Raw genomic sequence first — 14356 nt, 5'->3', positions numbered from 1 at the left:
CGGGATGAGATCCTCAGGGCATCCAGAACCCTTGGAGAACTCCGATTCCAGAATACCAAGCTCCTTATCTTCCCTGATTACTCCGTGGAGACGCAGAAGCTTAGGAAGTCCTTTGACCAGGTCAAGGCGGCCATAAGAGCTAAGAATATCCGCTACAGTGTCCTGTTCCCGGCGCGGCTGAGAGTCCAGGATGGCGAATCGGTCCGGTTCTTTACTACTCCGCGTGATGCTGCGGCCTGGTTGGAGTCTCTGCCCTGGGGCCTCTGAACGCCGGATCTGTGAGTTTCCTCCCCTGCATTCGTGTTTTCGGCCTCTCTTCCCCCCCTCTCCCTGCCCGTTTGACGTTATGCTGCATGCCATCTGGACTGTCCTGTTGCTTTGCCTGGCTTGGTGGGTGGTGAGGCGGCCTTTGGCGGGAGGGCAGGGGATCCATGTCCTGACGGGTGGGGGGCTCCCTGCAATGACTGCCATATTCCTGCTTGTGGCGGGCCTGCTGGGATCGTGCCTGCCTGTGGTGGGGGGGAGGGGGGAGACTGGAGCCTGAGGCCTTTCTGCACTGACTGTGCCCGGCTGACTGTTTTGTCCTTTCAATTTTTTTTATTTTTTTTTTACCATTGTTTGCAACCTAAGTCTGTGCCCCTGCGACTGTCAGGTGTTTGATGCAGCTCGATGCCCGCTCCTGTGTGCGGTGGGCGCTTTGGTGTTCACCGCTCCGGATCACATTCACTCCTCTTTCCCTGTGGGGGTCTCTTTTGGATGACTTTATTGCCCTGATACACTCCTGCTAACCCCACCTAGCCTTCAGACTGTCCCGGCGGGAGCTATGGAGTTAAGACTTGTCTGCTTGCCTGCACTCCCTGGAACTTTCACGGGGGGGCACTATGGCTGCTTGCACAGGTCCCCTACTTGTCGGCAGTTATGCCGTGTTGGATGTTGGGATACAAACCCTCCTTGGTTTTAGGGGGATGGGTGGGGTGGGGGGATGGCCATTTGGGGGGCGCTGAGTTTTTGGGGTTACTGTTTGATTTTTTTGTTAAGTTGTTTTTATTTCATATACAGAAAATAGATATATCGGCATTACCTGAGGCTATGATGTGCATGTCCTGGGATCGGGGGCTGAGTCTGGGAGCCGGCCTTGCGCATAGTTCTGATTCCCCTGTAGCATTCCCGAGCCATGTCTTCAGTTAATATTGTGTCCTGGAATGCCAGGGGACTGAACTCTCCCACCAAACGCTCCCTGGTGTTCCAATTCCTTAAATCCCACAACCCCCACATTTGCATTTTACAAGAGACCCATCTTGTGGGGAGTAGGTTGCTGTCACTCAAGAAGCCGTGGGTGGGCACCATTACCACTCCACATACTCTAGCTTCTCTAGAGGGGTTAGTGTTCTGATTCATAAATCCCTCCCGTTCCGGCTCCTGGACCTGACCCTCGATCCTGACGGCAGATATGTCATTGTTCATGCAGTACAGTACTCTATGACTTGGACAATTGTGGGCCTCTATCTGCCTCCCCAGGCCTCATTGCTGTTAATAAATCATGTGACTGCCAAAATGGCTGAGTACGCTTCTGACAATACAGTTATACTCAGGGATTTTAATTTAGTTCCTGACTCAGGCCTGGACCGGCTGACACCTTCGCAGACCCCATGCTCTGGGCTTACGGACTGGGCCGAGACATACGGACTAACAGACGTGTGGAGGTGGAGGCACCCTCGGACTCGGGCCTTTACGTGCCACCCCATAGGACGTTCTCCCGCATCGATCTGGTATATGCGGGGGGGCCTGTCCTGCCGAGGGTGGCCGATGTACGTATACTCCCCCGGGGGGTCTCCGATCATGCTCCAATGCTTTTGACGCTTGACCTTTCCGTGGGTTCTCCTGTTAGACTCTGGAGACTCTCCAGGTTCTGGGTTACTGACACAGAAGTTGACGTTCAGTTTCAGACTGAACTGACGGGCTACTGGGCGGATAACGCTGGCACGGCCGATGCTGTGACGGTGTGGGACGCCTTCAAGGCCTCCACTAGGGGGCACTACCAGACCATTATTGCCAGGGTCCGTAGGGAGCGTAGGGCCGAGCTGGTGCGGGCGGAGAAGGGGGCGGCCGAGGCGGAGGAAGTTTTTGTCAGAACTAGGGACCCACAGGATTATAATCGGCTCCAGCTGCTCACGAGGGAGGTCCTTGGGCTCTGCACGGCTCTCACCCAGAAGAGGCTGCTAGCTCAGTCTCAAAGGATTTTTGAGCAGGGAGAGCGGTCCGGGAGACTGCTGGCCTGGCTCTCTAGGGAGCAGGCGACTGGGATGTGTGTTTCGGGAGTCCGGGATCCCGCGGGGGTACTTGTCTGTTCGTCGGACAGAATTAGTAAGTGCTTTGCCGACTTCTACAGGCTCCTTTACACCTCCAGGGCTGACTACCAGGTCTCAGACCTCCGGTCATACCTGGCAGACATTGACATACCGGTTCTAACTTTGACGTACCGTACCAAGCTTGATGCCCCAATTACGGTCATGGAGATTCGGAGATTCGTCGGGCTCTTAAGTCCATGCAAGTGGGGAAGACGCTGGGACCCGACGGACTCCCTGTGGAGTTTTATAAACACTACGCTGCGGATCTCGTTGGTAAATTTCACTCCCTCCTGGCGGATTTGCCGCGGCTGGGGAAGCTTCCTGACTCCATGAGTGAGGCTGTGATTGTGGTCATCCCCAAACCGGGGAGGGAGCCTACGCAGTGCTCCTCGTATCGTCCCATCACTTTGCTCAATGTGGACGCAAAGATCTTGGCGAAGGTCCTTGCGAATAGATTGAACTTGGTTGTAGCTGCCCTGGTCCATCCGGACCAAACAGGCTTCATGCCAGGGCGGGGAGCAGACATCAACATCAGACGCCTTCTTACCCACATTGACAGGGCCGGGGAGGGCTCGGCGGGGGTGGTAGCCTCGCTCGACGCGGAGAAGGCCTTCGATTCCATTGAGTGGGGCTACCTGTGGGAGGTGCTTTCCAGCTTCGGGTTCGGGCCAGCTTTTACAAATTGGGTGCGCCTCTTATACAACTGCCCCTCAGCCAGGATTAGGACTAACGGATGCCTTTCTGACACATTCCAACTAGGTAGGGGTGTCCCCTCTCCCCGGGCTTGTTTGCCCTGGCGGTGGAACCCCTTGCCATACTCTTGAGAGCGGATGGGAGGGTTATAGGATTACGGATAGGCCCTGTCGAGGAGAAACTGTCTCTGTATGCGGATGATACTCTCCTCTACTTGGCGGACGCCTCATCCTTGCTGCAGGTAACTTTGGACCTGATTGACCGGTTTGGTCGACACTCGGGCATCCGTGTCAATTGGGATAACTCGGTCCTGTTCCTGCTACATCCCTCTTTCTTGCGACCCTCGACCCCCACGCCGCTCCGCTGGGTGGATGAGTTTAAATATTTGGGCATTAGGGTTAGTGCTGGGGCAGGTGAGTACTTCAGCATGAATATTCAACCACTTCTGTCTCAACTGACAACTAAATGCGCGACGTGGCGATCCCTCCCCCTAACACCGGTGGGTAGGGTTAACTTGTTGAAAATGGTCTACCTTCCAAAGTTCTTATACTTTTTTCGTAACACCCCCTCATATATACCTAGGTCCTTTTTTAGACGGTTGGAGAGTCTGCTGTTGTCTTTTGTGTGGACTGGGCGACCCCCCCGAGTGGCGAGGCAGATCCTCTACCTCCCTTTATCTGGAGGGGGGCTGGCGCTCCTGAATTTTTTGATTTACTACTGGGCGGCGGTGCTGGTCACGGTCCGGTGGTGGTTCTCCCAGCCCAGGCAGAACCCGGCAGTTACGCTGGAGGTGGCTATTCTGGGCTCCTATGCGGCCCTGAGTAATTTGCCATTCCGGGGTCTCAGGGCAAATCCCTCCATGACGACCCTCATGCAGACCACAGTTAAGGTCTGGCAGGAGGCTCGGCTCATTTACAGGAGGCCCGCCCATGTCTCCCCGCATATGCCCCTGTGGTGCAATCCCATGCTGCCCCACCTACATAGCATCCCGGACCCCTCACTTTGGGCTAAGAAGGGTATTATTAGGTTGCCTCAGGTAGTTCGGGAGGGCAGGCTCATGCCCTTTAGGGAGTTGAGACAGGCAAATGCCCTGCCGATCTCTTTCCAATTTAGGTACTGGCAGCTTGTGCATGCATTCAGAGCCCAATTTCCTGACCCTCTGACCTTGGGGCCAGACTCTGTTGAACGCCTTCTGGTCTCTAGTGTGATGACGCGCCCCTTATCGTCCATGTACCTGCGTCTAACGGTGGCGCATGACACCAAGTTTACTAAGTCCTGGGAAGCGTGGAGGGCTGATATCCCCTCCCTGGATGAGGAGACCTGGGAGGACTGTATTTCTTTCTATGTCCCTTCTTTAATTGCTGCAAAAGACAGGTTCATACAATTCAAATTCCTCCACAGGGCTTACTACACCCCGCAGCGGCTGGCCCGTATCTATCCGCTGAGAGACCCTAATTGTCAGAGATGTAAGGTGGAACTGGGGACATTTTGGCATATGGTCTGGGCGTGCCCTAGGCTCCAGCCGTATTGGACGGCGGTGGCCTCTAGACTGACTGATGTGACTGGGACGGTTATCCCGGTTGACCCAACAATCCTCTTACTTAGCCATCTGGAGGACGTCGTGGGGGACAGGTACTGTAAACTGAGACTGACGTTTGCACTTTTTTATGCCAGACGTGAGATACTGTTGAGATGGAAATCGGAGGACCCTCCCACTTGCGCATCTTGGCAACGCACGGTGACTTCGGTCCTGCCCCTATACCAGTTGACTTATGAGAATAGGCAATGCCCGGATAAGTTTGACAAGATCTGGTCCAGTTGGAGAGAAGCTCGGGCGGCTCTCGACCCGGCCCCATGAGCCATTGTTCAAGGCGCCCCCCCTCCCCCCTTCCCTAGTACGCTCCTGTACTCTCATGTTTCAAACCTCGGGTGGGTTGGATGAGTGAGGTTTGCTGGGATTCGATAGTTTGTCATCCTTTCTGAGTGAGAATGTGCTTGGGGCTGTTCCCTTAGCCGGATGGCTATTCATGCTCCTGACACTGGACTTGTACATTGATGTATTTACTATAGTGTAACTGTGATGTAATGCTGATTTGTCTAATAAAGTTTTCCCAGTTAAAAAAAATAATAATTATCACATGAAAAAATATGTATATTATTATAAAACACATATCATTATACATGTATTTGAACAGTGAAAAAACATCATCAAATGGCATTCAGAAACCTTCAAGTTTGAAAAGACCTGGCATCAACATATGGCAACTGAGTGTCTGAGAAGAATGCTAAGCAAATCCTCATCAGTAAATCTTGTTCGACTGGGAAAACACTAAATATCCTTTCTCTCCCTCTTATATAAAAAAATTGTATTATTATATTCTACCTTTTTCCAGCAGGGAGGGTGGCAGCAATGCGCTCATAACCTGTTTTGCCAGCTCGAGATGAAGTGGAATACATAGCACAGGTGCGGCTGAGACCTGTCAGCTTGAAAAACTTGTTTCGCTAACTAGTCTGTACATGGGTCTGGCTGCCATCCCCAATACATTTGCTTGAAGTATCTCTCAAGGGAGACCTTAAGAGATGGGACTTGATGTTCAGTATTAACCAGTTTCTTTCTCAAGTACATTTTAAAGAATTTTTCTAGCTTCACATGGATCATTTATTGCACTTCCTTGTGGTACCTTACTGGGAAAGAAGAAAAAGCTGTAACTGTGGATTACCGTATCTAAGGAACTATTGTTACTGTTGTGTTTTCCTAAAGGATTTGTAAGGGCAACCTAAAAGGAATTTTAGGAAAGTCTAAATGACTGGTTGAGGAAGTATAGCTAGAAATATATTGGTTTCTATCAGACATAATCCAGAAAAGAGGGATCCTCTCAGTTTATTCAACAAAGCAGACTCGTTTTGGAGGCTTCTGTCTCTCATCTGAGGCTTCACTGAATAGAAGATGAAACTGTCACTCAGGTGAAAGTGGAGGATTGGGGTCTGCCAGTGAGGATACCTGGTGTTAACTTGTGATATGCCGTGGTGGTGTTTGTGGTGCTTCTGCCCTCCCTGTCTGTCTGAAGATGACAAAGCAGCACTGGCTATTAACAGAGAGATTAACAGGGTGCTTAAATTTCACAAGAGTCGCGATCGGAGAGAGTTAAAACTCCTACTTCTAGGTAAGTGTCACTTATTATTACTGTCCTTCAGCATATGTGCATACATGTCTTTTACCTTGATGAGGTTATTTTCTTTGTAAATTGATGCTGTCCTGGTAGTCAGTTACAATGAAAACCTCTGCTGAAGAGGGGTGTTTCAAAAACTTTTCCAAAATTGTGTAAAACTTGGGGACCAAAAAGCATCACATAGGGGTTACATAGTAGTTGAGGTTGAAAAAAGACACAAGTCCATCAAGTTCAAACTATGGGTTGATTTACTGTAGGAGAAAAAGCTGTTCACTGAGCATGATAAGCTTAGTTTGCTTCAGTCAACCAATCATGACCAGCAGATATCCTGTTATTTAATTTTCCTTGCATGTAGTTGGGTATTCAAAGTTAAGGAAGAGTCGCCTTCTGGATAATGGAAAAGGAGTCGGGACTTTATATTAAGCATGCGGATTGAAAGCAAAAAAATGAGCTAGTGTGTCAGATATCTATAAATGTATTAAATGTATTACAGTAAAAAATACATAGAACACCATAATACATATTCCATCACCCAACATGATTAAATAAACTCATATATATACATAGGTTCATAAAGTCATTAGGTAAAACAGTAAAATCGTGAGGCAGAGCTACATGATTCAGTGTGATTGATGCATCTGAAGCTCGACGCGTTTCGCGGCTCGGGCCGCTCATCAGGAGCTGATAGATAATGGATGTCTGTAAAAAAACAAGAGCATTGTACCAAATAATGAATTAAGCTTATTGTAATGCCTGTCATTGTCAGGGTTTTGCAATGTCTCATGGGACTTGTAGTTTCAAAACAGCTGGAGGGCCGAGTTTGCCCTTGCCTGGTATAGACACAGCAGAGGACATGTGGGTAGCCGGGGATACTGTCCGATATGGGAGCTGAGGCGGCATGGTTGGTGACACAGCTTGGAGGCAAGTATCATTGTGTGAACTCGACATGAGATCTCCTCCAGGAAGGGTCGCCTTCTTTACTAACATTTACGTTGCAAATTAAACATTCACTTTTCTAAGTGAACAGCTACTCTTTTGGTAAATTAGCCCCACTGAGGTTGATTTATGAATACTCGATTTTAGCATTTATTGGTCAGCTCCACTTTTGGTAAAATTTATGTTGGCGCTTTCTTCTAAAATCAGCAGTCCCATAAAATTTAGAAAAACAGTATTCACTATGGAAAACGTGTTCTGCACTTATGATTGTATTAAATAAGTAGCATACAAAATAGCTTATAGCAGATTTCTAAAAAAGAAACTTGCTTCCCCTCCAGTGATCCTACATCTGCTAGGTCCCCCGCTAGCGTCTTCTCCTTGGATTCTTCTGGGTGTCAGGTCTTTACTGTCTTGATTGGCTGTTGCAGGATGATGTTACTCTTGCATGTGGGCAGGAGGTCATTCATCCAGGCACACAGGAACCATGCTGAGAATGTGCCCTGAACTGCATGTGTGCAGCTCAGAGTACATTTTAAAGAAGTTCTGCAAATTGGCAAGTAAGTTTATTTTTTTGCAGAATATACAATTAAGTTCCTGCCTGTTTGCAATAGTTTTATTCATAGGTGTAGTTCCACTTTAACAGCTTGACGTCCTAAAGTCGTCTTAAAATATCCTTGACTTCAAGTGGTTAAAGCAAGTTTAGGGTAGCAGTTGCAGCTGCAGCCATAAGCTTGGAATGATTTTTTTCACTTGGTGATTGGCTGTTTAATAAAAGTGATCTCTACAGTCACCCGATCACTTTTAGCAGTGAGAAGGGCAGCTACCTCTCCTCCACCACTGCTTCTCACTGCCTGTGGTGGTTGGTATGCTCTCCTTTTCCTCCAGGGAGCCCAGGACTGCTGAAATATGCCCCACCCATTAAGCAGAAGATTGCAAGTAATGAAGCCAGAAGCTAAAATGATTTAGTGAATTCCAGATTCACAGCTGTCATTCCCCATAGACTGCAGCCAGGGAAGCAGTAAAACAAGCACACGTGGGGAGACATTGTGAGTCTAATAGACCTCTGATGTCCCCCATAAAGAGAACCTGTCGTCTGCCAATGCTATTACTCAGGGGACCTGTTAGCCCCCTTGTAAAATAAATGAAGTTAAAAGAAAAAGTGTAAAACAAATGTTTATAATGTAAAAAAGAATAATAAGAAACTTTTAAAGCACCCATGTCCCCCCTGTACATACATGTTAATGTAAATGTGCATGCAGGGCCTGCACGTGTATGGAAACAGCAATTGTGCCCCATGTGAGGTATTGATGTGAACATCAGAGTAAGGGAGTGTTTACAAAAACACAGAACTCTGTGTACAGTAAATAGCGATCTGGATATTTCGTCTCTCTCAAAAGCAGGGAGAATAAACAGACAAATAGTAAAGTAACAGCAGCACACATTACATACATTACACATTGTTAGGCACACAGTTAACCCCTTGATTGCCCCTAGATTTTAACCCCTTCCCAGCCAGTGTCATTAGTACAGTGTCATTGTACAGTATTATCACTGATCACTGTATTAGTGTCACTAGCAACATTAATGTCAGTGACCTTCCCAGATAGAGTCTGTTGGCGTCAGATTGCCACCACACAATCAGAGTCCCAGTATAGCATCATAGCTGCATAAATACCAGTATATTTACTGGGATTTATTTTTTACCAAAGACGTGTAGCATACAAGGGCTGAATAGCAAAATATGCCCCGGTCATGAAGGGGGTAAAACCTTCCAGAAGTCAACTGGTTAACATAACTTTCTAGCAATATATGCTGATTTTAACATGTGTCTGAGAAATGAATTCAGTGGCAAAGTGGTTAACTCCTTCCCACCGCTGCCTCCTGGGCCTTTAAGAGGTTTTAAATGCCGGGAGGCAGAACCGGGCATTTAAATCACATGACCGCTGTGATTGACTGTCACAGCAGTCACATGATCGGAAAGCTCCTGATCGAAAGTATGCATTGGGAGCTTTCTGGTACCCCCGGTTCCTCTTCTGGGAGAGCAGGGTGTGTTCTCTTAGCACAGAAAGATGTTTACATAGAGGCGCATATATGCAGCCTCTCAGCGTTAAAGCCCACCTGCCAAGTGACCGCATATATGCGTATGGCCGACATGAAAAGTTTATCTGTAGTCAAAACATTTTACCGTGTATATAGAAAGGCAGTCCTTCTTGCCCAGGGTTCCTTCAGAGGGTGCTAGGGTTTCCTTGAGATGTGACTTTCAGACCTCTTATTTGATGGTGCCTGCATGGTAACAAGGCCAACACTATGCGGCAGAGTCAGCAGCATGATGGCAATGATGTTTTTGTCTGTCTCTAAGAACACAGTAGGGAGACATTCTTCTTACTAACCAGTGATGGCCCATAATGCAGGTCGCAAGGGCGCCGCCCCCCTAATCCATGCGTCTGGCCCCCTAATCTACATGTGGGGCACTAATAGGCTTCAAAAGAGTGGACTCGGTGCGCAGTTTTACAAAAGATTATTGTACAAGCCTGAATGTTTGTGCTTATCAGGCAAAGGAAGGAGAGAACAGAATCATTCAACTTAACTGACTGACACAGGCAGAAAGGGTCAACATATGAACAAATGTTATGTCACCTATAAATTGTTAGATCTGAAAAATGTTCCCTGTCTGTAGGTGCCTTTAAACCTTAGATGACCCAAGTACATGTTCAAACTCCTCCAGAACAGTGATGGCCTGACCATCAGGTGAAGGAGTGCCGCCACCTAATTCATGCATCTAGCCCCTAATCTACATGCAGGGCTCCGGACGCATGGATTCCAATGTTTTTTTTTTCAAAGAACACGATTAGAGCTGGAGGCTCTAATTGGCTTCAAAAGGGGTGGGGTGGCTATTGTCAAACAACCACCCTACCCAGTTGTTTGACAATAGCGAAATAATATCAGCTATTGCTATCGGCCAATCAGGAAGTACGTCTTGAGACTCCCGACTGACCGAGGGGAGAAGCAACCATATTGGCCACCAAGGAGGAAGCTGCCAAGGAGGAGGAGACGCAGAAAATATCTGACGATTGCCCACGACCTAGATGGGATAAGTGCAGGGCTGGGGTGCCGACTGACAGATGGACGAGCAAACTCACAACAGGGCGGAGGTATGTGTGGACCGCCTGGGGGGGTGTAGTCAGCGGGTGGTTTGTTTTAGCCCCCTTCCCAAAATGGAGCACGAGCCACCACTTACCCAGAAGATCTTTTTGGTTCCCTGTCATTAGGATCACTGCCTAATCTGGATGAAAATCATCTAATGTATACCTTAAAGTGATACTAAAATCTCGTTTTTTTTTCTTTAAAAATAACATACGTTATACTTACCTGCTCTGTGCAGTGGTTTTGCACAGAGAAGCCCAAATCCTCCTCTTCTTGGGTCCCTTGCTGGCACTCCTGGCCCCTCTCTCCTGTCGGGTGCCCCCACAGCAAGCAGCTTGCTATGGGGGCACCCGAGATGATCCACAGCTCTGTGTGTCCATTCAGACACAGAGCCGCGGTTCGGCCATGACCCCTCTGTCTTTCTCTCCTGATTGGCTAACTGACTTTGATTGACATCAGCGGGAGCCAATGGCGCCACTGCTGTGCCAATCAGGAGGGAGAGTCCCGGTCGACCAAGGCACTTGTGCGACATCGCTGGATAGAGATGGGCTCAGGTAAGTATTAGGGGGGCTGCTGCACACAGAAGATTTTGTTATCTTAATGCATAGAATGCATTAAGATAAAAAAACTTCTGACTTTAAAACCACTTTAGGCTTCTTTAACCACTTCAACAGCAGGCACATTTAACCCCCTTTCCAGGCCAATTTTTAGCTTTCAGCGCTGTCACACTTTGAATGAAAATTGTGCAGTCATGCAACACTGTACCCAAACAAATTTGTTATCATTTTGTAAATATTGAGCTTTCTTTTGGTGGTATTTAATCACCACTGGGTCTTTTATTTTTTGACAAATAAGTGAATAAAGACTAAGGCCCGGATTCACAAAGCACTTACACCGACGTATCACCAGATACGCCGCGTAAGTGTAAGTATGCGCTGTCGTATCTATGCGCCATGCCCATAAACTGAGATACGCCTGAAAATAGGCTTCATCTGACCGACGTAACTTTCCTACGCCGTCGTATCGTGGGCCCATATTTACGCTGGGCGCATTTGCCGCTCCCATTGATTTTCTATGCACATATGCAAATGAGGGAGATACGCCGATTCACGAATGTAGTTGCGCCCGGCGCATAATATACGCGGTTTGCGTAAGTCGTACGTCCGGCGTAGCGTTATTCCCCATATAGGAGGCGCAACTCATGCAAAGGTATGGACCAGGGAACACAAGCCGTCGTATCTTTTGTCGTTTACGTTGTACGTGAATATGACTAGGCGTAGGTTACGTTCACGTCGTAGGCAGTGATCCATCGTATCTTAGGGAGTAGTTCCAACATGATTCTGCGCATGCGCATTGGGATGCGTCCACAGGACGGTGCATGCGCCGTTCGTTTAAAAATGTACTGCATGGGGTCACGCCTCATTAGCATGGCTCACGCCCACTTCCACCTACGCTGGCTTACGCCGAGGAAACAGGAACGCCGAGGATCTTTAACAGCGAGTGGGAGCAAGTGCTTTGTAAATCCAGTGCTTGCCTCTGTGCGCTGCGCCGGCGTAGCGTAAAAGAGATACGCTACGGCGGCATAAATATGCGTCGATGTATGTAATTCCGGGCCTAAAAGTTTATGTTATAACATTTTGCAAATAAATAATTGTTCTTCATAAATTTAGCCCAAAATGTATTCTGCTACATTTCTTTGGTGAAAATAACCCAATCAGTGTATATTATATAGTATGTATGAAAGTTATAGAGTCCACAAACTATGGTATACAGTTGTGCTGATAAGTTTACATACCCTGGCAGAATTCATGATTTCCTGGCCATTTTTCCGAGAATATGAATGATAACACAAAAACATTTTTTTCACTCATGGTTAGTGTTTGGCTGAAGCCATTTATTATCAATCAACCACCATAGGTCGGACTTAATGCACTTGTGTCTTTTTTCAGCCTTGCCTACTATGTAACTGTGTTTACTCTTTTTAAATCATAAACACAACAGAAAATACCCAAATGACCTGATCAAAAGTTTACATACCCTGATGATTTTGGCCTGATAACATGCCCACAGGTTGACACAAAGAGGTTTGAATGGCTATTAATCACTTCTGCCACGGACCATTAGGCTGCCTAAAGACCAGAGGATTTTCTGCGATTCGGCACTGCGCTGCTTTAACTGGTAATCACGCGGTCATGCAATGTTGTACCCAAATGAAATTTGCGTCCTTTTTTTACCGCAAATAGAGCTTTCTTTTAATGTCATTTGATTGCCTCTGTGATTTTTATTTTTGCGATATAAACGGAAAAAGACCGAAAATTTCGAAAAAAATATGATATTTTCTACTTTTTGTTATAAGAAAAATCCAATCCAACTAAATTTTAGTCATACATTTAACCCAAAATGTATTAATGTATTCAGCCACATGTCTTTAGTAAAAAAATGTCAATAAGCGTATATTTATTGGTTTGCACAAAAGTTATAGCGTCTACAAACTAGGGTACATTTTCTGGAATTGACACAGCTTCAAGTTTATGACTGCCTATCTCATTTCTTGAGGTGCTAAAATGGCAGGGCAGTACAAACCCCCCCCCCCCCCCCAAATGACCCCATTTTGGAAAGTAAACACCCCAAGGAAATTGCTGAGAGTCATGTTGAGCCCATTGAATATATTTTTTTTTGTCCCAAGTGATTGAATAATGACAAGAAAAAAGAAAATGGAATTGCCCCCCAAAATACTTTTTGGGAGCCTAGCAGCGTACGAGACCCCAAAATCCAAGCACCACCTTCAGGATTTCTAAAGGTGCAAATTTTGGATTTCACTCCTCACTGCCAACTACACATGTGGTATCTCCATACTCAGGAGAAGGAGCAGAATGCATTTTGGGGTGTAATTCCACATATGCCCATGGCATGTGTGAGCAATATATCATTTAGCGACAACTTTGTGCAAAAAGAAAAAAAAAATGTTTTTCCTGCAATTTGTGTCAAAATATAAAATATTCCATGGACTCAACATGCCTCTTAGCAAATATCTTGGGGTGTCTACTTTCCAAAATGGGGTCATTTGGGGGGGGGGGGTTTAAACTGTCCTGGCATTTTATGCACAACATTTAGAAGCTTATGTCACACATCACCCACTCTTCTAACCACTTGAAGACAAAGCCCTTTCTGACACTTTTTGTTTACATGAAAAAATATTTTTTTTTTGCAAGAAAATTACGTTGAACCCCCAAACATTATATATTTTTTAATGATATAGTGGGTGTTGCATTTTTTTCCAAATAGTATTTGCGCAGCGATTTTTCAAGCGATTTTTTGGGGACAAACACACTTTTTTTATTTTAATGCACTAAAACACACTATATTGCCCAAATGTTTGATGAAATAAAAAAGATGATCTTAGGCCGAGCACATGGATACCAAACACAACATGCTTTAAAATTGTGCACAAACGCGCATTGGCGACAAACTACATACATTTTTAAAAGCCTTTAAAAGCCTTTACAGGTTACCAGTTTAGATTTCCAAAGGAGGTCTCCTGCTAAAATTACTGCCCTCGATCTGACCTTTGCGGTGATATCTCACATGCATGGTGCATTTGCTGTTTACATATCACGCCAGACCGACGTTTGCGTTTGCCTTTGCGCGAGAGCAGGGGGGAACAGGGGTGCTTTTTTTAATTATTTATTTTGCATTTATTATTTTATTTTTAAACTGTTCCTTCCATTTTTTTTTATTATCATTTTTATTGTTATCTCAGGGAATGCAAATATCCCCTATGATAGCAATAGGTAGTGACAGGTACTCTTTTTTGAAAATAGATCTCTCCTCTGCCCTCAAAGCATCTGACCACACCAAGATCGGTGTGATAAAATGTTTTCCCAATTTCCCAATGGTGCTGTTTATATTTCGGCGAAATCTAGGTCATGAAATGCTTGTAGCTTCCGGTTTCTTAGGCCATAGAGATGATTGGAGCTGTTCTGGTCTCCGATCAGCTGGCGGAACCACTGGCTGCATTTTCATGTTCCCTGTTGGGACAGGAGAGCCAGAGAAAACCATGGAAGA

The 14356-nt window shown here is 46.4% G+C and overlaps 1 protein-coding gene across 3 annotated transcripts in view; it reads left to right on the top strand.

Annotated features, from left to right (window-relative positions):
• The first annotated feature begins 5487 nt into the window (after positions 1-5487).
• GNA15 (G protein subunit alpha 15) overlaps positions 5488-14356 on the top strand; it is a 135401-nt gene continuing 126532 nt past the window's right edge. Inside the window, exon 1 of one of the 3 annotated variants that reach the window (XM_040321777.1) lies at positions 5488-6205. In XM_040321777.1, coding sequence (XP_040177711.1) covers positions 6061-6205 — 145 coding nt within the window. In that variant the 5' untranslated portion in view covers positions 5488-6060. The remainder of the gene's footprint in view (positions 6206-14356) is intronic. The other 2 variants (XM_040321776.1, XM_040321773.1) reach the window with 2 other exon arrangements.

This window comes from Rana temporaria, chromosome 1 (assembly GCF_905171775.1).
Source record: "Rana temporaria chromosome 1, aRanTem1.1, whole genome shotgun sequence".
NCBI lineage: Eukaryota > Metazoa > Chordata > Amphibia > Anura > Ranidae > Rana > Rana temporaria.
The sequence above is the reverse complement of the archived record's forward strand: the minus strand, read 5'-3'. Positions and strand labels throughout refer to the sequence as shown.